The following is a 25,322-nucleotide window of genomic DNA, read 5'->3' on the forward strand; positions in this document are numbered from 1 at the left end:
TTTGGTGGGCTTTCGCGGCCGGAGTCCCGGGCTTGGCCATGGCGGCGGGGGAGGAAGCTCTGGAGGGCCTGGACGGAGCCACGCTGCAGGAGCTGATGGAGCGGAGCTTCGTGGACGAGCCGGGGGCGGAAAGGTGGTAGTCTCGGCCGGGGCTGAAGCGGGGGCTTAAGAGCGCCGGAAGGCCCGAAATGGCCTGGATCAGGGGTAGGCAACCTCGGCTCTTTTATGACTCATGGACTTCAACTCCCAGAATTCCTGAGCCAGCCAAGCTGGCTCAGGAATTCTGGGAGTTGAAGTCCATGAGTCATAAAAGAGCCGAGGTTGCCTACCCCTGGCCTGGATATTGGTTAAAAGTGAAAAATAGTAAATGTAACGGTTCCCTCTTGGGCTTGACCTTTTGGCTGAAGATAATGGATCTCACTCGAAATCCCATCTGAGCCCTTTTGAGAGGGAGGCAAAAAAGGGCAAAGAGGATAGCCACAACCACAGCACTGAAATCTTCCCCCTCTTTTAATGCCAAGTGACATCCCCACCCTGGTCCTTGAGTTGGAAAACGGTTATTGTAGGTGTAACAGATCTGCCTAATGATTTTAGGTTTCCAAAGAAAATGGTTGGCTTCCCGGATACTGTACTCCAGAGAGGTTTGAACAACAGATACTGCGTTGTACACGTCCAGTGTAATGAAGATCTTGAGAAACGTCTGACAATAGTTTCCTCTCTGCTTGACGATTCAGAGAAAGAGTTGTGCATCCTTCAGGATGACTGGTAAATCTTTGGCAAATGGAGTGGACATTTACCTGGCCGATTTCTAACTAAAACCCTATCATGAAAATTTTAATTTTGTGATGAATTCATCAGAATAATGGGGAGAGTTTGGGGAAATATTTTATGGAAACTTTCTTATGGTTTGTTCGTACTGCATACTTACCCTTACCTCCTGTTACCTAATTAACTATATTTTTGGGGTGTGCATGCACGTTGAACCAAAGCTAAGCACGGGCTGGATTCACACTGGGTTAGCATAAACTATGATTAACTGTTTTGCGATTCAGTATGTCTTGTGAACATAACTCGTAAGGAAATTGGAAAAGGTATGTTTAGTTTTCTTAAACACCTTTTTAGTATTTATGATACTTAATATGTTTTTTGTTCTCACTTTTTTCATCACATATTTTTTCATTTTATATCCATGATACACTTACCTGTGCCCTGTTTTATTACTTCAATTTATGTAGTTGCCTGACTCAAATTCATAATTCTGGGTGGCTAACCACAATTAAAAACATAATAAAATATACAATTTTAAAAACAGTGCAGAGTTATAAGCAATTGAGGTAAAAAACAGAACCACCACCAACAAATTAGCATAACAATTGCACAGACTGCACCACACATTTGAGTCACACATCCCAGTGTTAAAAATGTGTCTTTAAGGTTTTGTGAAAGATCAGCAGGGTTGAGCATTCAGACCTCTGAGGGGATGATATTCCAAATGGCAGGTGTTAGGATAGAAAACAGGAACACTATTTGTATTATTTATGCTAATTATTCATCATTAAAATGGCTCTAACCTAAGCAGTTTTGAATGCAAGTAAATCTATGCCTTTTATCCAATGAAATATCCAGTCTTGTTAGGCTAACAGATTTGGGCTTCAAAAATCTAAATAACAATCACATGGGGGGAAAAACAAAATTATTTTCCCCTGCTAATATGGGGATCTGTATGTACACATACATAGAGCAGAGGTGGATCATGTACAGATATTATAGTTTATTTTTTTTATTTTATCTCCCATTCCCAAACATATTTGCCCCCTTTAATGATCTATTTTTTAAAGGATTTCTGTTCCACTCCAGCCTGGAGATATTGTTCACTTAGAAGGAGAGTGCAATTCTGGTATATGGATAATAAATGCAGTTTCAGGATACTTGATTCTGTATCCAGATGTGCTACTTTCTGGTACGACTGTATCAAAGAGCATTCAGTGCATGAGAAGAGCTGTACTGAGTGAAAAGTTCCGGGTAAGTAAAAAAACAACAACACTGGATTTCTAAATTTTTAAAACAGCTGTCACATCAAGAATTTTTATTATAAATAAAATCACAATCTACTTTAGCTCCCAAATGGTGCTGGATTATTGGGTGGATTCATTTACTGGTGTTTCAACTGGCATTTAACTGAATGGATGTGTCACATATTATTACTTCATAAGTAAACCTATAAGGATAGAGGACTTCTGAATGCTTTTGTTACTTCCATATATATTTGAGGTGATTGATCCTGATTCTTTTATAATGCAGTAATGGAGGCAGTGCTTGCCAGTGTTTTATCAGTTTCATCTGCCATGACAGCTGTGATTTTGTTGGATTAAAGCATGTGGCAATCTGTTTTATCTTGATAACTTTGAGATATGTCTGCTCCCATATTTGTTTGAAATACAAGCAATATTTTTTAATATGGTTGGGCCAGCTGAAACCCTTTAGGTTGTAATAATCAGCCGTGACAGTTTTAATCTTTGCATGAAACAAAATAGACATCTTTAAAGTTTGTTTTATTTCTTCTGGACATATAACAAAAATAACACTGTTGGACTTGGAGAATATAGATAGTTTTACTGGTAAAAATGCATATTCAGACATCTGTTATTTATATTCAGAAAGATTTATAATTAGAATAATAGAAAAATTGTAGAAAGATAATACTCGACTAAGAAATAGTCTTTATAATCTTGTAATTTAAGATAGCACATTCACTTCTTAGGGTTTTTTATATTCTTTTTGCTATATGTTGTATGTTTTTTTTATTCTTAGCTTTCTTGGCTTACTGATATTCCAAGTGTAGCCTTACTTATCTTTGCTCAGAAATAAGTTCTTACTGTGTTCAGTGACATACTAGAAGTAAGTGTATAGGCCTATGGCCTTAGTATGAGCATAGTAAGGAAATCACAGAATTTTGCAGATTAATTGATATGAAGGACACATTTATGCAAATATTTTGAGAGTGGTTGTTTTGTTTTACAGAAATGTGAACGTACTTCACGCGCAATGCTGCTAGGCACAATTCTACATGAAATTTTCCAGAAAGCAGGAACAAATTTTACGCAGGAGAAACTGAAAGAAATTGCTTTCTCAACTGTTCATGGACCAAAGTATTTAAAAGAACTGTAAGAGTTATTAATAAATAATTTTTAAGAACTGTGTTTTCTTAGTTTTAATATTTAGTGGAGACTAGTTTGTGTAGTGTTGTGGATTGCTACTGCTATTGACCCTGTGAGAGCTGTTTCATTAGAACTCTCCAAATCAAAGATTCACTTTGTTAAAATGTTTTCGGTTACCAGGTTTACAGCATTCAGCTACCAATTCAGTTTACAACAGTGAAGCATTTTCCTTCTCGTTATCACGATTGGGAATGTATGCCAAAATACTTTCCATATTTTCACATTCTTATTCTCTCTTTTTTGATCTGGTATACATTAAAGAACCAGAGCTGCGTGGTGGCCTAGAGATGGAGACACTCGCCTCCCACTTGGAAGGTTGAGAGTTCAATCCTAGGCTGCAACAGATGTTTCTCTGTCAGGGAGCAAAGAGAAAATATCTGCTGCAGACTATGCATAGGTATCAGGAGGAACATCTGGCCAGTAAAATCTCAGCTCTACTGCAACCCCGAAGCAAGGGATTACAGGGTTATAAAAGAAAAAAAACAACATTAAGGACCCAGGTTTCCATGCAGTCACCTGAAACCTTGGGTCTGATCCTTGAGTTCCTTCAGAAATTATTAACAACTCTACTTGGTTTCATAGATTCGGTTTGGTCTAGTGCAGGGGTAGGCAACCTTGGCTCTTTTATGACTTGTGGACTTCAGTGCCCAGAATTCCTGAACAAGCCATGCTGACTCAGGAATTCTGGGAGTTGAAGTCCACAAGTCATAAAAGAGCCAAGGTTGCCTACCCCTTGTCTAGTGGTTAAAGCACCAGCCTTTCCTCAAAGCAGGAAATCATGACTTCAGGTCTGCCTTAGCCATGAAAGCCAAGTAGATGACTTTGGGCCAGTAATTTGGGCCAGCGCAACTGAGTGTTGTGGGGAAAATAGGAGATGGAAGGTGTGTTGGATATGTTTTCTGCCTTAAATTATTTATAAAAATAATAAAGGTAGAATGGAAATAAATAAATAAAAATTGAATTAAGTTACTATTTCATTAGTAAAATTATTTTATGGTCCTGGCTCCTTTTCAATTTCTTATAAACTGACTTTTCGCTAAATGAAAACAAGTCCAAGCATCTTTCCTGTCCAGTTTCTCACATCCTTCTTTTATTCCCGAAGGTATCAGTTAAATCTGGAGCAAAAGGATATAATGCATGAGATTGAGGAATACTTACCATCTTTTGTTAGATGGGCAGAACTCTATACATACAAACACAGCCAAAATCATGTTCAGTTAAAACAGTAAGTAATTGTTAATTGAATACAAGCAAACTTAATATGCTTTGGTGCAATGTTTCTCAGCCTTAATATTTACCATGTTTAAAATTAAAATGGATGCATTCATATAATATTGTATTGAATCATGTAAAAATAATAATAAACCGATTAGATATCAATATAAATATTCCCCACATTAAAGCATTTTAATAATAATGAATAAGTATTTTAAATTTTTGCAAATATCTTTATTTGGCAAATAATTTTGATTTTCCATATTCCTGAGAGGGTTTTGGGTGAAGCTGCAACTAAGCTATCCTGCAGTTTGGTTTTTAAATCGCAAGGCATGATGTGGCCAGCATGTATTATGACTTAGTGTGTCATAAACCTATCCAAGTGTGCTTTACTCAGTAAATTATGTAAGCAAATCACTACAGTAAAATCACTACAGCACACATTTGTAGACATGTCTTCAGTTCCTTGGCTTCCCCCCCCCCCCAATACAAATTGTTACATTTTTATTGTGTCATCTGAACTATCCAGTGAAGGCACATTTTCAAGCGTGTATTCATAGTTTTGCTGATGTTGTAGGAGAGCTATATTTAGTAGTTAGAAACTAGAATTAGTTTGTTTGCATCTTTTCTAGAAAATACTCTATTTTTGCTTTGATCTTCGCAAAAAGCTGGTTCTATTTATGAAAGTGCTGAATATTGATACTGATGTGTTCTTTAATTCAGGAGCTAAACACAGATAAATAATAGCCTAAGTAACTTAGAAGCATTCTCTTAAGGATACTATTTCAGTCTTCTATTGAAGAGGAATGCAGGATTTTAATTGTTCTTCACTCTGTCTTTTAGGAAATGCATAGTTAACAGTTTAACTTAAAATATACAAATTGTTTTGTGACAGACCTGGAGATAAGTCCTGTTACAGTGTCAAAGTTACGGAAATCCTGGATGTTGAGGAGAATATCTGGTGCCCCAGGTTTGGCTTAAAGGGCAAGATTGATGTTACAGCTGGAGTAACCATTCACGAAAGATCTAAAACTCGGACCAGGATAATGCCGCTGGAGCTTAAAAGTGGAAAAGAGTCTAACTCTGTAGAGCATAGAAGTCAGGTACATGTTGGAATATGTATGGAATGTGAAGTTTAAATACATGAAGAATGGAAGATTATTGAAGGCATCCACACTCATAAGAGCATCCTGATAGGACATACTTGCAAAGCATTTTGTAGATAAATCTTTTGTGCTGTGTTGAAAGGCACTTTGTGTCCATGATTCCATGACGTTGCCTTTGGTTTTGATAATTGAAGAGTGCCAGGAATATCTCACCTGATGTTCCCAGCAAGTTAGGAGAAGACTGTATCATATATAAGAGCCAGCTAGCAGACTCTGTTTAACATAATGGTTAGAACAGGGGTCCCCAACCTTGGCAACTTTAAGACCTGTGAACTTCAAGTCCCAGAATTCCCCAGCCACCCTGGCAGGGGAATTCTGGGATTTGAAGTCCACAGGTCTTAAAGTTGCCAAGGTTAGAATATCTTTGAGGGAGGAATGTTTTCATCTACGCAGAGGTAGGCGATCATTTGATGTAATTATATGTGATTTTTTCAGGGGTTAGAATTTACACAGTGCTGATCTATGCATTGATGATCTTAGGATGGTTATGTGCCAGAAAAATATTGGAATATTGAATTACTGTAGCTTTAATGCTCTTTCTCCGTAAACTGAAAAGCTGCAACTGTCTTCACTTTGTTTCTGTTTTTAATTTTCGGTTTTACTTGTTCTAAATATCTGTTTTTAGGTAATTTTGTATTCCCTACTGTGCCAAGAAAGGCGAGTTGATCCTGAGGGTGGATTTCTCTTGTATTTGAAAACAGGCAATATGATTCCTGTAGTAGGAAGTCGTATGGATAGGAGAGGTAACTTTTCTGATGGCAAAAATATCTTATGTGGGAGTATAGTTACAGTATTTTCTACCCCCTCTTTCCCTTTGTACTGTTTTCATCATGGTCTCTGTGTGTGTGTTTGTGTGTTGTTAGCTGCGAAGTCGTGTCCGACCCATCGCGACCCTATGGACAACGTTCCTCCAGGCCTTCCTGTCCTCTACCATCTTCTGGAGTCCATTTAAGCTCACGCCTACTGCTTCAGTGACTCCATCCATCCACCTCATTCTCTGTCGTCCCTTTCTTCTCTTGCCCTCAACCTTTCCCAGCATTAGGCTCTTCTCCAGTGAGTCCTTCCTTCTCATTAGGTGGTCAAAGTATTTGAGCTACCACTTCAGGATCTGGCCTTCTAAAGAGCAGTCAGGGTTGATCTCCTCTAGGACTGACCGGTTTGATCGCCTTGCAGTCCAAGGGACTCGCAGGAGTGTAAAAGGAAATACATTTGGAAATACATATAATGTAGCAGAGAAGGAGGAGTAGACACTTTCTTAAGCTTAAAGGGCATGATCGGAGGGGGCTCTAAAAGCATTCCAGGACAACCTGCAGCTTTGCTTCTTTAGGAAGATCAGTTGGGTTATGTTCTCACTGTCTATCTCAGTTCTGAGTCAAAAAGATTGAATTATATTATGTGGCAACTGGAAATATCTAAAGCCGTGGCCCCATTTGGTAATGACATTTCAAAGAATCATCTTTTCCCTCCTGTACTGCTTGACGTTGTCCTCTAACGTGTTGCTCATCATGACAGTTGCAAGTCATTTTGATCAAAAACAAACATAATTTTGTGGGTAACTTGAAGAACGTATTTATCAAATTGTTTAGCAGTGTTTGTAGGCTGCCCACATCCCACTGAACTCTGGGTGGTGAAAAAGCACTAAGAGAAACCTAATACAAATTATAAAAATGCCCGTGATCAGTTTTCCTAGTCCATTACAGCTAAAAGCACATTGAAACAAAATAGTTTTCGCCCGTTTGAGGAATGCAAGAAGAGACAAGACCAAGCCTATTTTTGGGGGGAAGAATGTTCCAGAGTGTGGGAGCACCTTATGTACTTGTCAAGGTGGGGGTAATCTCAATAGACTCTATGGATATTTATAGGAAGATTCAGTTATGGCAAGTTGGGCATATGTGTTACAGAGCTGTGCCTAGTAGATAATGATCAGGAGTTTGAACTGGGCCCAGAAGCCAGCTCCTCACCAGTCCAGCAACCTTTCAGAGGGTGTTATCTGCGCTGTCAAGGCTGTCCTGTTAGCCTGCAGAACTATATTTAATAAAGAGGCTGACTTGAACTATGGCGAAACTGTATTTAATAATATGCTCATTTTCAAGTTAATGGAGGAATGAATTTATAGGGCCAGTCCTCAAATGTACTAAATGCCCAAGTTTTGCTGTATGTTTTTTTCCCCACGCCCTTGAGAGTGTCTGAACTTGTTTCTCTTTTTTCTCCTTTGCAGAACTGATTAAACTGAGAAATCAGCTGGCATTCTATTTAATTCACAACACCTGTAAATCCACAGGAAAAAAGCAGACACAGCTTGCCCCTCTACCTCCTTTGATAAATGATAGCCAAGCCTGTCGCTATTGCTCTCAGAAGCAGAACTGTATAGTTTATAGTAGGTAAGTTTCTTTTAAAGAGGTGATGTGAAAATGTGCCTTAGTTCAGAATGGCTGATACCATAATTTCAAGAAGTATTCTTGGTTTGATATGAGGAACAATGTAATGGAGGGTTGAACAGGAAAGCAGGAATCATACAATCTAGGTTTTTTTTTAGGTGGACTCATGTTCAGTTGTGTTTCAGGGCTGTAGAACACCGGAAAGATATCTTGATGCCTTCAGATATGGTGGCTGCTATGGAAAAGGAGATCTGTCATTTAAAGCCTTCTCACTTGGAATATTTCCATCTCTGGTATCTAATGCTAACTTTGGAGTCACAGTATAAGGATGGGAAAAAAGGGTATAAAAATATATGGATGCTGCCTGCTGCAGAAAGGTAAGACAAAGACTTGAAACGAGCATTAACAGTGAATTTTGTAAGCTCATTTATGAACTTCATTCTACACACTACAGTAAGAAAGAAGAAATGGTATAGCCCGAGTTTTTCTCTTAATAGAAGAAATCCAAACCCAGTTTATTCTTTGTTCTTGATTGTTTGCAGAGAAAAACATGGGGACTGCATTGGAAATATGATCAGAATGGAAAATATAGTAGAAGTTTCGGACGGACAGTATCTACATTGGTTCCAGCGTAGAGATGATTGTGTGCCAATCACAACTTTGATGGTTGGGGACAGAGTTGTTCTAAGTGATGAAGACAGCAGTTTGTTTGGCTTATCTACTGGCTACATTCAGGAGGTCAATAGAACCAAACTTTCCTGCTTATTGGATAGGTATTGATCGCATTGTATTGCTTGCATTTATATTTATATATTTATATTCTGCTGAGAATAAGATTACACGAGCCCACCAATAAACAGTGATATTTCTGTTTACTGTGACATTGGCAGATCTGTATATAGTTTCTTGCATGTCTGCTTTATTGAAGCTGTTTTGTAAGTATCAAAACTGGTTGTACTTGGGATTTCAGGCAGTTTTAGCGAAATGTTTTTGTCTGGAGATGTTTGAATGTCAGGATGAGGTGTGCTCCTGATGAGAAATGGGTCTTGTATAGAAGCCGCTGTATCACAGTTGAAATGGCGAGCAGATTTAAAGTGTATCTTGTATGGGCAGGAGGTATTTGAACTTTTTGTGGAATTTTACTGGTTCTTTTTAATATGTTTCAGGAACTTATCTCATTTCCCTGGGGATACTGTATATAGATTAGATCATGTGGAAGGAGCCCTTGGGACAGAAGCCCCTTTAGCAAATCTTTCTAAATTAATGGAAAATTCTCCTGCCAGGTATTTTTCTGGTCTTTATTTCCACACAAGTAACATTACTCTTAGAAATATTTCCAGAGTTGACTATTCAGCTTCCCCCTCTTCTTCTCTTTTAGTGAAAAGCTTCGTAACTTAATAATAGACTTCTACAAGCCACAATTTGTTCAATACCTGAGTTCTGTTCTTCCTCCAGAAGCAAAGGACACGGTTGCAAACATTCTGAAAGGTACAGGGGACAACAAATTATTATTTTATCACTTTTTAAAAACTGTCCATCTCCCTCATAGAAGGGACTATTTAAAGGAGAAAATAATCCAGTTTCCAGAGCGTTAATACCTTCCATCTGCAAAACCTTGTGACACAAATATATTAGAATCTGTACACCTTCAGCAATACGCTCATTCCACAAAATAATTATTTTACTCAGTAATCTTCACAATCAGGCAGGTCTTAAAGAATTACCAATGCCACAGTATTGAAAAGATATTCAGGGAATTGATGGCAAAATCTCGTCTAGACTACTGTAATGCTCTCTACATGGGGGTGCCCTTGAGGTCCACCCGGAGACTTCAACTGGTGCAGAGTGCAGCCGCGCGAGTTGTCTTGGGGGTTTCCCGATACTCCCATGTTACACCTTTGCTCCGCGAGCTGCATTGGCTACCGGTTGCTCTCCGGGTGAGGTTCAAGGTGTTAGTGATGACTTACAAAGCCCTACATGGCATGGGTCCGGATTACCTACGGCAACACCTGTGGCCGGCGTCAACTTCCCTCCGTCCAGTGCGCTCCCACAGAGAGGGCCTCCTCAGGGTGCCTCCGATCAAAGAATGCCGACTGGTGGCCCCCAGGGGGAGGGCGTTCTCTGTGGGCGCGCCAGACCTGTGGAACCGCTTGCCGGTCGAGCTCCGGATGGCCCCCGACCTTCGCTCCTTCCGGCGCGATCTCAAAACCTTCTTTTTTGAACAAGCTGGCCTGGTCTGACGGGATGGGGTTGGGTTTTTTATAATTAGTTTTAATTTTTAATATGTATCAATTACTACGGGCATAGTTGTTTAATCACTTTTTAATTTTTGTATCCTGTTTTTTATTATGTATTGCCCTGTTCACCGCCCTGAGTCCTTCGGGAGAAGGGCGGTATACAAATTAAATTATTAAATTAAATTAAATTTAAAATTTAAAATTCCAAGTTCATCTGTTTGTAATTGTAATTTTTACAAATACTATATGAAGGAGGATAGCTTTTTGTGCTGGATTTTTAAGTGTATTCGTATATAGAATTTTCTGGGCTGAAGAAGCATTTTGAATTTCTGCTAAAGAGCCAATTATTGCCTGATTTCTTTATGGTGGTTCACTTTTCCAACTTTTTTGCAAACGTTAGTACTTAGTATTCAGACTTAAAGTAACTATAAGTAAGCCTGCAGGTATTTCTCCAACTGGTATTCTAGTTTTTTACTAGTGGAACATGCTCTCTCTCTCTCTTTTTGTGTGTGTGTGTGTGTGTGTGTGTGTGTGTTTTGAAATGAGCATTTATTGCTAATATAATTGCCAGAAAAATAAATGGAAGCAACTTTCAATTTACAAATTTGCCTTTGCATGGAACAAGTATTACTTGTAGCACAAGGGAGTGATTACAAGACCCAGCAGTGAATTAGTTCCAGGTTCAGCTCTTAGCTAGCAGAAAAAAGAGTGGGGGCTCACAATTAGACTTTTAAATGCCTTTCCCTGGCTCCCCCACAAACATGCTTGTTCTCGCAGAACACTTTCGTCCACTTCTTTGGAGAATGCTGTACAGGTAGTCCTCGACTTACAACCATTTGTTTAGTGACTATGCGAAGTTTCAGCAACCTGGCCCTTGCCCTTGCAACAGTCACAGCATCCCCCATGGTCACAGGATCAGAAGCCCGTCACTTGGCAACCTGCCTGTATTTACGATGGTTGCTGTGTCCCAGGAGTCACATGATAGCCATCTGTGACCTTCCCAGCCAAGTCAAGCTGGATTCACTTAATGATTGCAATGGTTCACCTGATCGCTGCAGCAGTTATTGGCTTAACAACCATGACAAAAAAGGTTGTAAAATTGGGTGTGACTCACTTAACAACTGACATGTTTAGCAACAGAAATCCCAGGCCTCATTATGAGGGGATGGCCTGTACTGTATTCATTGGAACTGACTAAACAGAGAGAGGATTAGATGGAAGTACAAGACTAAATAGACTAAATTTTAAAGATAATGTTCTAACATGGGTGTTCAAATACTTTCTCTCTTAACGTTGTTTGCAGAAAAGAAATAGAGTACGGTTTTAGTTAACATGCAGGGTTAATGACTTTTCTCTTTGTCTGCTAAATCCTAGGTTTGAATAAACCCCAAAAACAAGCAATGAAACAAGTTCTTCTTTCAAAGGATTACACCCTTATTGTTGGTATGCCTGGAACGGGAAAGACTACGACAATTTGTGCTTTGGTGAGGTCTTACGTAAGCCTCTGACTTTGAAAAAGGTTTAGCAACTGCCCCTTTGCTTGAAGGTTTGATCAAATGCTATGGCGAATTTGATAATTTTGTATTGTAATGTCCAAAATGTAAAGATTGTTTGACAAAACAAACCAGGAAGTGACTACAAACAAACCACATTAAGTGTCTTAATGTGGACATTATTTATGATATCTCTATTGAAGCAGTGAATTCTTGACATTGTCATTGAAAAGCTCAGATCTCTGTACCTCTAGTGTGTATAAATTCAAGCAGGAGACCCTATACCATTTCAGACAAATTGTTGCTCAGTCTCTTTGAAAGCCTCCAGTGATGAAGCACCCACAACTTCTGAAGGCAACCTATCGGTTTATTTCTCTCACCGTTAGGAAATTTTTCCTTGGTTCTAGATTGCTTCTCTCCTTGGTTAGTTTCTATCCATTGTTTTGGAAAATAGTTTGACCCCTTCATCTTTGTAGGAGCCCCTCAGTTATTGGAATACTCCAATCTTAGGTTATCAGGTGGCCTTTAATTTCTGTTTTTATATATATTTTGATATACAGGTAGTCCTCATTTAGCAACCGCAATTGGGACTGGCAACTCAGCTCATAAAGTTACTTTTTCATCATTACTGTTCACAGTTGTTAATGTTAAATGAGTCAGTTGCTAAACAAGGGCTACCTGTATTTAAATCAAATTCTCCTACTCGCCATCTGCTTTGCATTGTAACCTGCCCACTACACTCACTGCTATTGACTATCAAAAAGTCGCTCAACTCTGAACTTACACAGTGCATAGACCCTTACACGCCAGAGACATGAGAATAGCGTTCCCTCATGCTTCCACACAGATTTTCTACAGCATGGAGGAAATCTGTACTTTGGGGTTGATTTATATACAATTTGAATATGTGCCTGGCAGTTAGTGAGAAATATCCAGGGATAAATAAGGGTGAGATTTAGCCTGTATAGTTCTGTAAACTTTCTTGAAACATTTTATGAACGTAAGAGTTGATGCCTTCTGATCTGCTCTCATATTATTTGGGGTGAGGTGGGGTGGGATAGGAATCAGTGCAGGGGAAACTAAATAAAATATAGCTTAAACTTGCTTTTTTCTTGGTTGTCTTTCTGATGTTTTAGGTTCGGATTCTTTATGCTTGTGGCTTCAGCGTCCTCTTAACTAGTTTTACCCATACAGCAGTTGACAATATCCTTCTTAAGTTAGCCAAGTTCAAGGTGGGGTTTTTGAGGCTAGGAAGAGCTCAGAAGGTTCATCCAGACATAAAGAGGTTTACAGAAGAAGAGATCTGCAGATCAAAGTGTATTAAAACTGTGGCTCAGTTGGAGGAACTATACCAAAATCAGGTAAGGAAAATGCCTTTCAGGAATCAAGTGTTGCTAAAAAGAGTATCTACTGGGGAGTAGGTTGGTGATATTTATTTATTGTTTTAATTTCATAATATTTATGTCCTAATTAAGAGCGCATACTAGTCTTAATCAGATTATTGGATCCGTGCCCTTCCTGGCTGGTTTATGCAGCTAGGGAGAGGACACGAGGCTGGCTCCAGGCGGTCATATCTGCTTCTTTGAGTGAGGGTTATTTCCCCACCGTCTTGAAGGAGGCGGTGGTGAGACCTCTCCTCAAGAAGCCTGCCTTGGACCCAGCTGTGTTGAACAACTTTCGTCCAGTCTCCAACCTTCGCTTTCTTGCGAAGGTTGTTGAGAGTGTGGTGGCGCATCAGCTCCCTCTGGTCCTGGAGGAAGCGGATTATCTGGACCCTTACCAATCGGGTTTCAGGCCCGGGTACAGCACGGAGACGGCATTGGTCGCTCTGGTGAATGATCTCTGGAGGGCTCGGGATAGGGGATATTCCTCTGTCCTAGTCCTATTAGACCTCTCGGCGGCTTTCGATACCATCGACCATGGTATCTTGCTGCGGCGTCTCAGGGGATTGGGAGTGGGAGGCACGGTTCTTCAGTGGTTCTCCTCCTATCTCCTGGGACGCTCGCAGTCGGTGTTGGCAGGGGGGCAGAGATCGGCCCCTAGGTCTCTCGTTTGTGGAGTTCCTCAGGGGTCGGTTCTCTCGCCTCTCCTGTTCAACATCTACATGAAACCGCTGGGTGAGATCATTCGTGGTTTTGGAGTTGGGTATCATCAATATGCTGATGATACCCAACTTTTCATTTCGACCCCAAACCACCCCAGTGATGCCCTCGCTGTGATGTCCCGTTGCCTGGAGGCGGTTCGGGTCTGGATGGGGAGGAACAGACTTCAGCTCAACCCTGACAAGACTTAGTGGCTGTACATTCCAGCATCCCTGGACATTCAAAATGTTCCATCCCTTTCTATGGGGGGCGAGCTTTTACCCCCCGTGGATAGGGCTCGCAACTTGGGAGTCCTCCTAGATTCACGACTTACCCTAGAAGACCATATAGTAGCCGTGACTAGGGGGGCCTTCGCCCAGGTTCGCCTGGTGCGCCAGTTGCGGCCCTATCTGGACCGGGATGCCTTGTGTACGGTCACTCATGCGCTCGTGACCTCTCGCCTAGACTATTGTAATGCTCTCTACATGGGGCTTCCCTTGAAGACCACTCGGAGGCTCCAACTGGTACAGAATGCGGCCGCGAGAGTTGTCCTGGGAGTTTCCCGGTACTCCCATGTTACACCTTTGCTCCGCGAGCTGCATTGGTTACCAGTTGTCTTCCGGGTGAGGTTCAAGGTCTTGGTTATGATCTTTAAGTCCTTACATGGCATGGGTCCGGGATACCTCGAGGACCACCTGCTGCCGGCGTCAACTCCCCTCCGCCCTGTGCGTGCCCACAGAGAGGGCCTCCTCAGGGTGCCTCCAGTCAGGGAATGTCGACTGGTGGCCCCCAGGGGGAGGGCCTTCTCTGTGGGTGCCCCGGCACTTTGGAACCAACTGCCGGTTGAGCTCCGGATGGCATCGGACCTCCGATCCTTCCGTCGCGGGTTGAAGACCCACTTGTTTGAGTTAGCTGGTCTGGCCTGAAGGGGAATTTGGGGTTTTTAATTGGTTTTATTATTTCATTATTGTTATATTTTAATTGGGCATAGTTTAATTTTCTTTTAATTTTTGTATACCTATTTATATATGCCCTGTGAACCGCCCTGAGTCCCTAGGGAGAAGGGCGGTATAGAAATCCAATAAAACTAAACTAAACTAAACTAATAAGAAAGGTGCATTCATATTTTTCAAGAAAGGTAATGCATCTTTATTTTTTTCACAATTATATAGAGATTCATGATTGTACAAAAGGGTTTTTAGCCATAACTCCATTCTGAATAGTTTTACTGTTTAAAAATGGAATAGATCTAAGTATCCATGGTCAAGAGTTTGATGAATTTGCAGTTTGGGGACTGTTTTTTCTTACTTTACACATGTGCAAAAGAAGATGGATTTGCCCACTCATAAACTATATTCCTTCAAATTCTCAAGATATGCAGTGTTGTAATCCCCAGTTGCTGTGCTGGAAAGGAGTTCCTGCACATAAAAAAGCCACTTTGGGGGTCTGTAATTGGGAATCTTTGCCACTAGACCAGAGGTAGGCAACCTTGGCTCTTTTATGACTCGTGGACTTCAACTCCCAGAATTCCTGAGCCAGCATGGCTCAGCTTGGAAACTTCCATTCCCCTCAGCATGGCTGACTGGAATTCTGGGAGTTGAAGTCCACAAGTCATAAAAGAGCCAAGGTTGCCTACCCCTGCACTAGACAATGCAGATTTTAACTTGGAATCTGTTTGCTTAGAGAAGATCTGTTTGTGAGATAATAAATGTGTGTTCCTAAGGATCTAAGAAAATTAGAGTTGTCCAAAGAATGCAGAGGTTGGCCAACTTGTGACAGAAAGGAATTCTGAGATGTTATTACGAATAAATGTACAAACATCTTAACCATTTAAATTTCTGAAAGATCCAGGACTGATGGAATGATTGCAGAGAAAGATTTCCTTTCCTCTTCACCCTTGATCAGCTTTACTTCCCTGCCACCAATTTATTTAAAAGTTAGGAGTGAAAATAGGTAGATGCATAGACAGTTGCAATAATAAATTAAACTCAGCTCCATCCCAGATTCTGACAGCAGAGAGACATTAAGTTAAGAAATGCGTTTAACAACTTGTAAAGGGTACACAAACTTGTATTGTTTGAACTTGAACGCATTTCTCATTTAAGGTTGAAATGTCTTTTTTTTAAAAAAAGAAAAGAAAAGAAAAGAGGTGCTATTAAAAAAGGTGCTGTCATGATACTTTCTCATCTTTTTCCAGCCAGTCATTGCAACAACATGCATGGGCATAAATCATCCAATCTTCACTCGTAAACGTTTTGACTTCTGCATAGTGGATGAAGCATCTCAGATAAGCCAGCCCATCTGCCTTGGTCCTCTTTTCTATTCACTTCGGTTTGTGCTGGTGGGAGACCACCAGCAGTTGCCTCCACTTGTGCAAAATCCAGAAGCAAGGTAAGCAGGATGGCATGCTACAGGGATTTATTTATACTGACTGTTATCGGTACTATCTGCAAATCACTGACTGAACTTTTATTGCAGAGAACTTGGCATGAGTGAAAGTTTATTCAAAAGGCTGGAACAAAATAAGAACGCTGTTGTGCATCTAACTGTCCAGTACCGAATGAACAGGTGTGTAAGCATGTAACTGTTGTTTCATCGCACCACAAGACTGCTAAAATCTAACTTTTTATTTTATTTTAAATCCCTTTAGTAAAATTATGTCACTGAGCAACAAGCTGGTATATGATGGTCAACTGGAATGTGGCTCTGAAAAGGTGTCCAGAGCTGTCATTGATTTGCCTAATTTGAAAAAACTAAAATTGGAAGAGTCTTCTGCAGAAATGTGGCTAAAAGAAACACTTGATCCAAATAATCCTGTTTGTTTCCTTAACACAGAGAAGGTAACTTTTTATTAGGCCTCTCTTCTCATCCCCAAGTCAATTTGATGATGGGTTTTGTTCTGTTTATCAGGAAATTGAAGGTGCAGAATTAATATGAGGAAGTCTCTGATAGCTGGCTTCATCTTCCATCAGGAGAATAGTGGCTTTGTGTCTTTGAGCAAGACAAAGTGTCCTCTGTTTCATCCAGTGCAAATCTCTCTCTTATCCCAACAGTTTTGCTTTTGTTCTGTTCCTTTTATCCTGTATCCTGTCTTTTTTCCCTTGATGTAGTAATTAAATATTATTTATTCTATTTTTCTTCCTTGAAAATGGTTCAAAAAGCAAATTGCTTTGGAACATGTCCAAATGTTCAATTCCAATAAGACTGGCATTAGTGTAAAATTTGTCCCCTTTAGCATAATTATATAATTTACCTGCAGCAGTTTTTGATATAGCTCAATTTAGTCTTCCTAAAGTTTTTGAAATGGTATAGAGTCTCCAGCTTGAGCAGGAGGTTGGATTAGAAGACCTCCAAGGTCCCTTCCAGATCTGATTTGATTGATTAAAACTAAAACAGCTTGAGATTTGCACTGCTATGGATTCATGTGTACGATGTTGGTCTTTAATTCAGGTCGAAGCCCCAGAACAGACAGAAAAAGGTGGTATAAGTAACATGACTGAAGCCAGACTGGTGATCTTACTCACATCCATGTTTTTAAAGGTATTTCTTTTATATATCTATTTATATAAAATCACAGATCCTTAATATTTTATCAGCAACATATTGTCTGGGTTTAAATATTTAGCTAAAGGTATTTCTCTTGTATTTAACACTATGGAGATTTTATTTATTCATTTATGTTGAGATACTTGTTAAATAAAGAGATATACTAGTAGTCTTCACTTACTAGTTCAGTCCTTCAGATAGCCTGGCCTTGATATGTTTGGGGTGTGTGATGAGATTGGTGATTTATGTCCACAGGTTGGTTTTGTACCTTGGAATTCATACCACTTGAAGACCAAACTTCTAATTTCCTCTAATCACAAGTGGTTGAAAATTCATTTTATTTGCAGGAAAAAGTGGCAATTTGTTCTTGTTTTCTTGGGTGAGGTAGAATGCAGTTTCCCTTCTTTTCCTGTGGAGAAGCAGACCTGTTTTTCCTCTTTCTTCCCATTGAAAATAGTAAGTTTGTAAGGTCACAGGACAGATATGGATAAAGTGTCAATGTTGCTAACATTGACATGTTTTTGCACTGACAATATAAGAGGCAGCCTTTTGCTTTAACTGTTTGGCTTTGAATCACTAAAGCGCGGGAGGAATTCAACCCTGATGTTTTGAGAAGATAAGAGCTCGCTTCAGAAGGCAAGTGAAACTTTGTGTGTTAAACTAATTGGTGAATGTGATTCATGACGTGTAATTAAGGGAGGGAGATTCTGTAGGATATGATGGGTTAAGGGGAGGAGAATTCAGATTCTGGCATCCATCCATGAGTGCCGATGCTCCATTCTCATTATTATAGACTTTTTTCGAATAAACAATCATGTAGTGTTCTTTGATCTGTCTCATTAATCGGAACCATGACATAAAGTATCTGAAAGCCTCCTTCTTTTAGGTGGGAAAAGGGGCTTATCTCTGGTTTACTGCATAAGAGATCAATCTTGACTTGTATCCAGAATTAAAGCAGAAATCATTGTATGGTGTAACTAGTAACTGGGAGTGTAATGTTCGCAAAGTGCAATCCTTCCACTGCACTTTGCTCTTAACAGAAAGGACTGTGCTGACTTCAAAAATGATTTGAAAGAACAAGTTCTGATTCTGCAAAACACAATAAGACAAGCTGCTGCTGCTGCTGCTGCTTCAAGAGTTGCATTTACTTTAATGACTGGATTCTTCAAAGCAGCAGAATCTTGTTTTAAATTCCAACTTGTGCGGGTCAGTTTGCTTTAATGAATGGCAGGTAGCTGCTGTGTTTTTACCTGAAATATAAAACATGCATTCCACATGATATTCAAAGCACTTATATCTGTTCCTATATAACCCAGAAAAAAAATACATATCTTGGGATAGTTTTCAACAAAAATACATTTCTGTGATGAATAAGCTAAAATGTGTTATGGGATAAAAATATGCCAATAATTAATATTATTAGGATGAGTGAGCATAGTTTTTGCAGCCAGAAGACACATTTGATTTCCTTAATTTATTTCAGTTACAAGGAGTAAGGGAGCAATGTCAGAGAAGTGCTTCTTGTGGACCTCAGATTACTCACCCCAGGCTTAAGAGATGATAAAAGCAGGTGGTGGACTAAAGATACCTAAGAATAAAGTTGCATTAAAATCAAAAGTAATTAGTAGCTGACATCAGATTAAGAGGGGATTAGAAGAGGTGAAGGAGAAGTTCATTTAGCCTATTATATCATCAGTGGGTAGTACAAATTGGATAGGATTCTTTTGAAATATTTCTAAACGTTATTTTCCTAAATCTCCTAAAAGGATAATGGTTGGAATGCATTCTGTCACAGCCAAGTGGGATTCCATAGTTTAACAGTGAGATAATTTTTTTTAGGCTGGTTGTAAGCCTTCAGATATTGGAGTCATATCTCCTTATAGACATCAACTGAAGATCATTACAGATTTGATGGCAGGCTCGGACATCAGTGATGTAGAAGTAAATACTGTGGACAGATACCAGGGAAGAGACAAGAGTATAATTATAGTATCCTTTGTAAGAAACAATGTTGATGGAAATGTGAGTAAACACTATAGAATCATACATCTATTCATAGTTCAGGGATTTTAGATTTGGTATCCAACATTTAACATGTACAGTGCAGTGCATTACAAGGTTCATGTGCTAGCAGGATAAAGGGCAAAGCTGTACTAGCAATTACTATAGATTTTTTTCTTTCTACAAAATATCTAATATGGATCTTAATACGAGTGACTGGTTTTCATTTTGGATATTTTCTTGTAGGTTTCCTCTCCTTGTTTGAAGAGTCCATATAAATAGCGTATATATAAATACACTATGGATAAGACAGTGTGCAAGTAGGTGTAAGCCTAGTAGTCCTGTTTTTGTATTAAAACACTTTTGTATTAACACTGTATATCAGAGATGCTTTCTTTTAATTGTAAGCATGCCACTTTCATCTGCAGTGGTGCTCGAACTTAGAAATAAAAGAGATACAAATGATGGATATCAAACTAATAAGAATAGGCACAATAGGATAGATCAGAAAATAAAATACACAGTTAAGGAATTAAAAAAACAAGCAAACTGAAAAGAAAAAAAATAGGAGTTACGTACTCTATGCACACGTGTCTATGATAAAATGATGAATGAATGAATACAATCATTTAAAACATCCATTCTTGGTATTTTTACCCAAAATAACATTTATACAAATAACAATAATTAATAGAAAAAAGCATTAATATATTAAAGAAATAGTCACCAGATTTGAATATATTTTGAATTGAAATGATTTTCAAAATATTTTCTATCAATTTTTCAACAACTGTCCATATTTTTAAACAAGAGAGATCCAACTAAAATTGTTATAGTTGTTTGATTTTTCCTGATTTCTTTACAACTTTTCACCAACAAAGCTTATCATCTTTTAGCATCAGAAGTTGCAATATGTAAAAAAAATGTTTTGCTCAGGTCTGTAACGATTACAGTTTGCAATGTTGTGTTAAAAGAGTGAAGTGCCATTTGTGCTTAAGACAAGAGTTCTAAATTATATGAAAGAAATCATATTGATTTTAAATGAAGCAGAGGGTCACCATTCTTCTGGAGTTAGTTAATGGTTATCATTGATGAGATCTATTTAACCAATGCAAAGAATGATTACTATTTGAAAGTAATGGAGAACTTGTGAGCATTCTTTGTGCTTCCCTTTTTTAAAAATAATAGGTTGGAGAACTTCTGAAGGACTGGAGACGTCTTAATGTTGCCATTACAAGAGCCAAACATAAGTTGGTTATGCTGGGCTGTGTACCATCCCTGTGTCTCTATCCTCCTCTAAAGAAATTACTTCATCATCTGAAGAATGAAGCTATGATATCCTTTCTTTTTCATTTACATATACCAGAGGTCTTTAAACTTGGGACTTTTATGATTTGTGCACTTCAACTCCCAGAATTCCTCAGCCAGCAAGATGGAGGAAGCTATATTAAAGGAATACTAAACCAAGAATTATATTTGGTCCTATGGCTTCTACTTCTCGCTTATATTAATAAAGCCACAACTCCAATTTGCACTGTTGTTACCAAGTCCACAAGTCATAAAAGGGCCACGTTTGAAGACCCCTGACATATACAGTGTTATCTTTTTGGCCAGGCTGATGACATGAAGACTTTTCAGGCCTAAATGAAGATGAAAAAAAAAGTAAAGTATTAATCAAGTGTTAAATCTAATCTGAAAGGACAAGGTTGCTTCTTTTATCACTTTTCATTTTAAAAAAAGTGAAACCAGATTTTGGAATCTTTTCTCAGAACGTTTGAAGTGAATTGTGTTCTGATTAGGCAAAATTAAAAATATTTTAAGTATTTAGCTAAAAGGAACAATGGGACAGCTTTCGGAAAGCATGGGAATTTTATCCCTTGATCTCTTTTTTTTTTGTCTCAGAGCCTCAAAAGTAGATAAAGTGATTGTCTGTTTTGAATATTGTCTGCTATCTCCCTACATAAACATTAGCTAAAAGGATAATGGTTTTTAAAAATAACCTCTCTGGACTGATGGTGCTTTGGGAGGTGAGAGAAAGGCTAGCTATTAAGTCTAGCACAGGGGTGTCAAACTGCCGGCCTGCAGGCCGGATGCGTCATGGCGAAACCGCACCCACCCCATTGCCGGCAATGGAAAAAACGTTGCGATATGTCGTGACACGTCATGTGACGTTACGAGTTTGACACACCCCTGGTCTAGCAGGAATAATTTGATCTTGAGAAAAACCAAATGCTCTACCAAATCAGTGTCCAAATGTATGCAGTAAGGTGCTATGCATCACCTGCCCTAGATGACAGTTGGGGCAAAAACTACTTGCTGCTTCTTATACCATTTCTTTGCTTACATGGTTTGAAGGAAGCATTAACCTGGTTAAGGAAACCCCATGTTGGAAGTGAAACATCACTCATGCTTAAGGCAAGACTTTGATAAGGAAAGATTGTATTTGCATTGAAATCCATCTTTCCATCTATGGAGACAGTTTTAGCATTGTTGCTCATTCTCCTGGAGGCTTAAGTTCACCGTTAAATCAGAGACTTGTAACTTCCTGCTTCCCTATTGACTTTGCTTGTTAAAAGCCAGTTGTGAAGGTTGCAAATAATGATTATGGGTTGCTGTGACTGTCATAAATGCACACCAGTTGTCCCAAATTGCAATTATGTGACTGCAGGGACACCATAACTGTGAATGGTCACTGAAGGAGTGGTCAGTAAGCGTGGATAGCCTGTATACTCTAATGATTCAAAATAGGGTGTAAGTCAGATACCTATACAGGTTAAGCATTAAATCCTGACACAATTTTCATTGTACGTGAACTAAAAAACAGGTTTTCCTTAATGTTTCTTACATTTTCAGTATTCCTGTAGGAGCATATGAACATGTTTTGCATTGTAAACTCTTGTGACAAACAAACATTGAGAAGAAAATCTTCACTAATATGAAGCTGATACAATGAATTCTGCCAGAAGGATTATTCCAGCTTGTTCTACACATTAATGATGCCTTAAATAGATATTTGGGCATTTTAAAAATAGAGCTTAAAGGATTATCATGGTGTGTCTACTTGTATTTTTCCCATTTTGAAAAATAGTAACTATCTAATTGAGTATTTTGTATTCTGTTGATCAAGTTGATTTTGTGCTCATAGGTATGAGTGGCTTTAGCTTTGTATACAGAAATCTTAAAGCATGCAGATTACTGATTGGTGCTCTGTTTTCACTTTTCACTTTAGTTAAGCATAAATTGACACAAAACCTCTACTGTTAAAATTGGTTTTTAAATATTGTAGTATGTTCTCCTCTGTGCCATAACTATTCAAGAAACTTTGTTTCAAAGCCTGACCCCCCACTTAACTATGTTTTTTTTTCTTATGTTAAACATTTATTCTAATAGGAATATTTATTTGGAACATCAATAATACAATTTTAGTAAGGATGTTTGAAATGCTCTTTTCTAATGCTAACATAATTTTTGTGTGAAATAGAACTGTGCAACTCAAGCTCATTGCCTGTTCTAATTCCATTTGTTGAAGCAGTGTACGAATTCAATTTTATGAGTGTGGAAATACATCCTGTAAGCACACTAAAGGAATAAGCTACCTCTTGGATGATATTTTTTAACTTTCCTTTGGATTTGATTGTTGTATCAAGCTCCAAACTGCACTAAAATCAAATTCTTTTATACATATATTTTTGTAATATTTTTTACCTCGGGTACAGAACATTGTTAAATTCTTATCTGTTTTTGTAATACCTGTAATAAAATTAAGGTGATATAGACATATACATTTGCATTATTGGTATCTTATATTATAAATCTCATCTGCCATTAAACTGTAGCAGCCTTCCAAACTTGTTTAAAAACAGCCACTCCTAATGAATGAAAACATAACAGTCTTTTTGTAGCTAGATGCATTCTTTTTGCCTCTCCTCTAAAATTGTTGAACAAATGACTGAAGAAGATAAATGTGAGTTGTTGGGCTGACAAGTGGGTGATTTCTAAATCCTTTTTTTATAAATATATCTGGATCGCATTCTCTATTTGATGTCCTTCCAGAGACAGCATCCCAGTTGTGGGGGAGGCTGAATACCAAAAGTGACAGGACCGTATTTTCCTAGATCTGGGGGACTCTGCAGACAGCGATTCTTGTCTTGGTCACCTCATGGCTTGATTACTGCATTGTGCTCTATGTGGAGCTTCTATTGAAGACTACCCAGAAGGTTCATCTGGTAGAATTCAGCAGCATGAACAACAATGGGCATGAACTGCACTGGTTGCTAGTTTGCTTCCAGGTACGATTCAAGGTGCTGGTCACTGCCTATAAAGCCCTTCTGTAGGGCCTGTTTATTTAAGGGACCGCCTGTCTCCCATAGTATCTGTCCAACTGGTTTGATCTGGCAGGGTTGGTCAACTATGAGTTGCATCAATCTATCAGGAGCCTGGAAGGATATCTTCACTTTAGCAATACCTGCCCTCTAGAGCAGGGGTCTTCAAACTTGGCCCTTTTATAACTTGTGGACTAGAATTCCTCAGCCAGCGTGCCTGGCTGAGGAATTCTGGAAGGTGAAGTCCACAAGTCATAAAAGGGCCAAGTTTGAAGATCCCTGATCTAGATATTAAAGAGAGAAATGGGATAATGTGATTGCCGTTTCTGGCCTTCCCAGCTAGCCTTTAACACAAAGTCAATGGGGGAACCTAGATTTGCTTAACAATTGTATCATTCACTTAGCTGCAGTAATTTAACAACTGTGGCCAAAAAAAAGTCAGAGTCAGGCATGACTCATTTAACAACTGCCTTGCTTAGCAATGGAAATTCTGGTCCCAACTGTGTTCATAAATCAAGGACTACCTGTGTACAGCACAGTTAAGTTAGAAGTGTGGAATTGCCTTGGGACATTTGCTTGAAACTGAGAATAATAATCAGTCCATCACAATGGCAATAAAGGTTGTAACTTGGTGCTTCTATCCTCTAAAGCAGGGCTCTTCAAACTTGACCCTTTTATGACTTGTGGACTTCAACTCCCAGAATTCCTCAGTCATAAAAGGGCCAAGTTTGAAGAGGCCTGCTCTAGAGTGAGGCCCTGTTGAGATTCAAATGCCCCCCACCCTACTGAGATTTTCAGGGTTTTTATGAGACGATCTTCCTTTTTTTCGTTCCCATCGTAGTTTCCCGTCTCATGGCAGATGGTTTCTCTCCCATTTTTTTCTCTTTCTTGTTTTGGTGTTTGTTTTTAAATGTCAATCTAAGATGTCCCCCTCACCCCAGTACACTAAAACTGAAGGTTTTTTTTATTACAGTAGGAGAGAAACAAGAACCAGCACAGGTTACTGGTTGTTCTTTGTAGGCAGGGATTGTACTTCTGACATGCAGGGCTTTTTTTGTCATAGAACGCTCAGAATGGAGTTCTGGCACCTTTTTTGGATGGAACCTTGTAGGGTAGGCAAGTGTATGACATATGTGAGTTCCGGCACCTTTTTCTTTTACAAAAAAACTGCTGACATGTATTTGGAGGCACTGAAGAAAAGCACCAATAAAAGATGAATGTACTTACGTGTACCTTTTCTGTCCACTTGCTCTTTTCTTGAAGAACAAGGACTGTTGCACTTCACAAAACCAAACAAATTCTTCACCCCAGAATAGTTTTCAAACACCTTATTTTTGCTGAGCATTTCTGTTATTGCTTTTTGTGGGAATCCTGTTGAGTAGACTCGAGAATCCACTAAATAAATGAACACTGAGGAGAATTGGAATAAAGTTCTTTAGAGGACAGAAAAGCATGCAAGGGCTAAAGCAGTGTTTCTGAAACTTGGCAACTTTTAAGATGTGTGGACTTCAACTCCCAGAATTCCCCAGCAAACATGGGCAACATCTTAAAAGTTGCCAAGTTTGAGAAACACTGGCCTTTTAGAAATTCCCTGCCCTTGCCGTACGCCAAGTTCCTCTTCTCATCCTTAACTACCTTATTTGATAAACTATTCTGGTGTTTAAA

At 39.0% G+C, this 25,322-nt stretch overlaps 1 protein-coding gene and 1 long non-coding RNA gene across 3 annotated transcripts; one reads left to right on the forward strand and one right to left on the reverse strand.

Moving 5' to 3' along the window:
• DNA2 (DNA replication helicase/nuclease 2) lies at window positions 1-23,115 on the forward strand. 2 transcript variants are annotated; one of them, XM_083363860.1, is made up of 21 exons: window positions 1-133; window positions 595-765; window positions 1,839-2,022; window positions 3,022-3,164; window positions 4,321-4,443; window positions 5,329-5,536; window positions 6,225-6,342; window positions 7,818-7,980; window positions 8,163-8,354; window positions 8,520-8,750; window positions 9,144-9,260; window positions 9,356-9,465; window positions 11,589-11,710; window positions 12,844-13,068; window positions 15,986-16,179; window positions 16,267-16,356; window positions 16,439-16,628; window positions 17,239-17,328; window positions 19,174-19,356; window positions 20,524-20,670; window positions 22,181-23,115. In XM_083363860.1, the coding sequence occupies exons 1-21, from the start codon at window positions 39-41 to the stop codon at window positions 22,235-22,237; spliced, it is 3,153 nt and encodes a 1,050-aa protein (XP_083219986.1). In that variant the 5' UTR covers window positions 1-38; the 3' UTR covers window positions 22,238-23,115. The 2 variants fall into 2 exon arrangements, with proteins under 2 accessions (XP_083219986.1, XP_083219987.1); XM_083363861.1 differs by having other exon boundaries at window positions 11,589-11,698.
• Window positions 20,832-24,958, reverse strand: LOC310641107. The gene is made up of 3 exons (XR_014492672.1): window positions 24,885-24,958; window positions 23,041-23,085; window positions 20,832-20,975 (listed from the first exon to the last, which is right to left on the reverse strand). It is a non-coding gene; the product is annotated as an uncharacterized lncRNA (long non-coding RNA).
• Window positions 24,959-25,322: the final 364 nt, after the last annotated feature.

This window comes from Vipera ursinii (assembly GCF_947247035.1).
Source record: "Vipera ursinii genome assembly, chromosome: 5".
NCBI lineage: Eukaryota > Metazoa > Chordata > Lepidosauria > Squamata > Viperidae > Vipera > Vipera ursinii.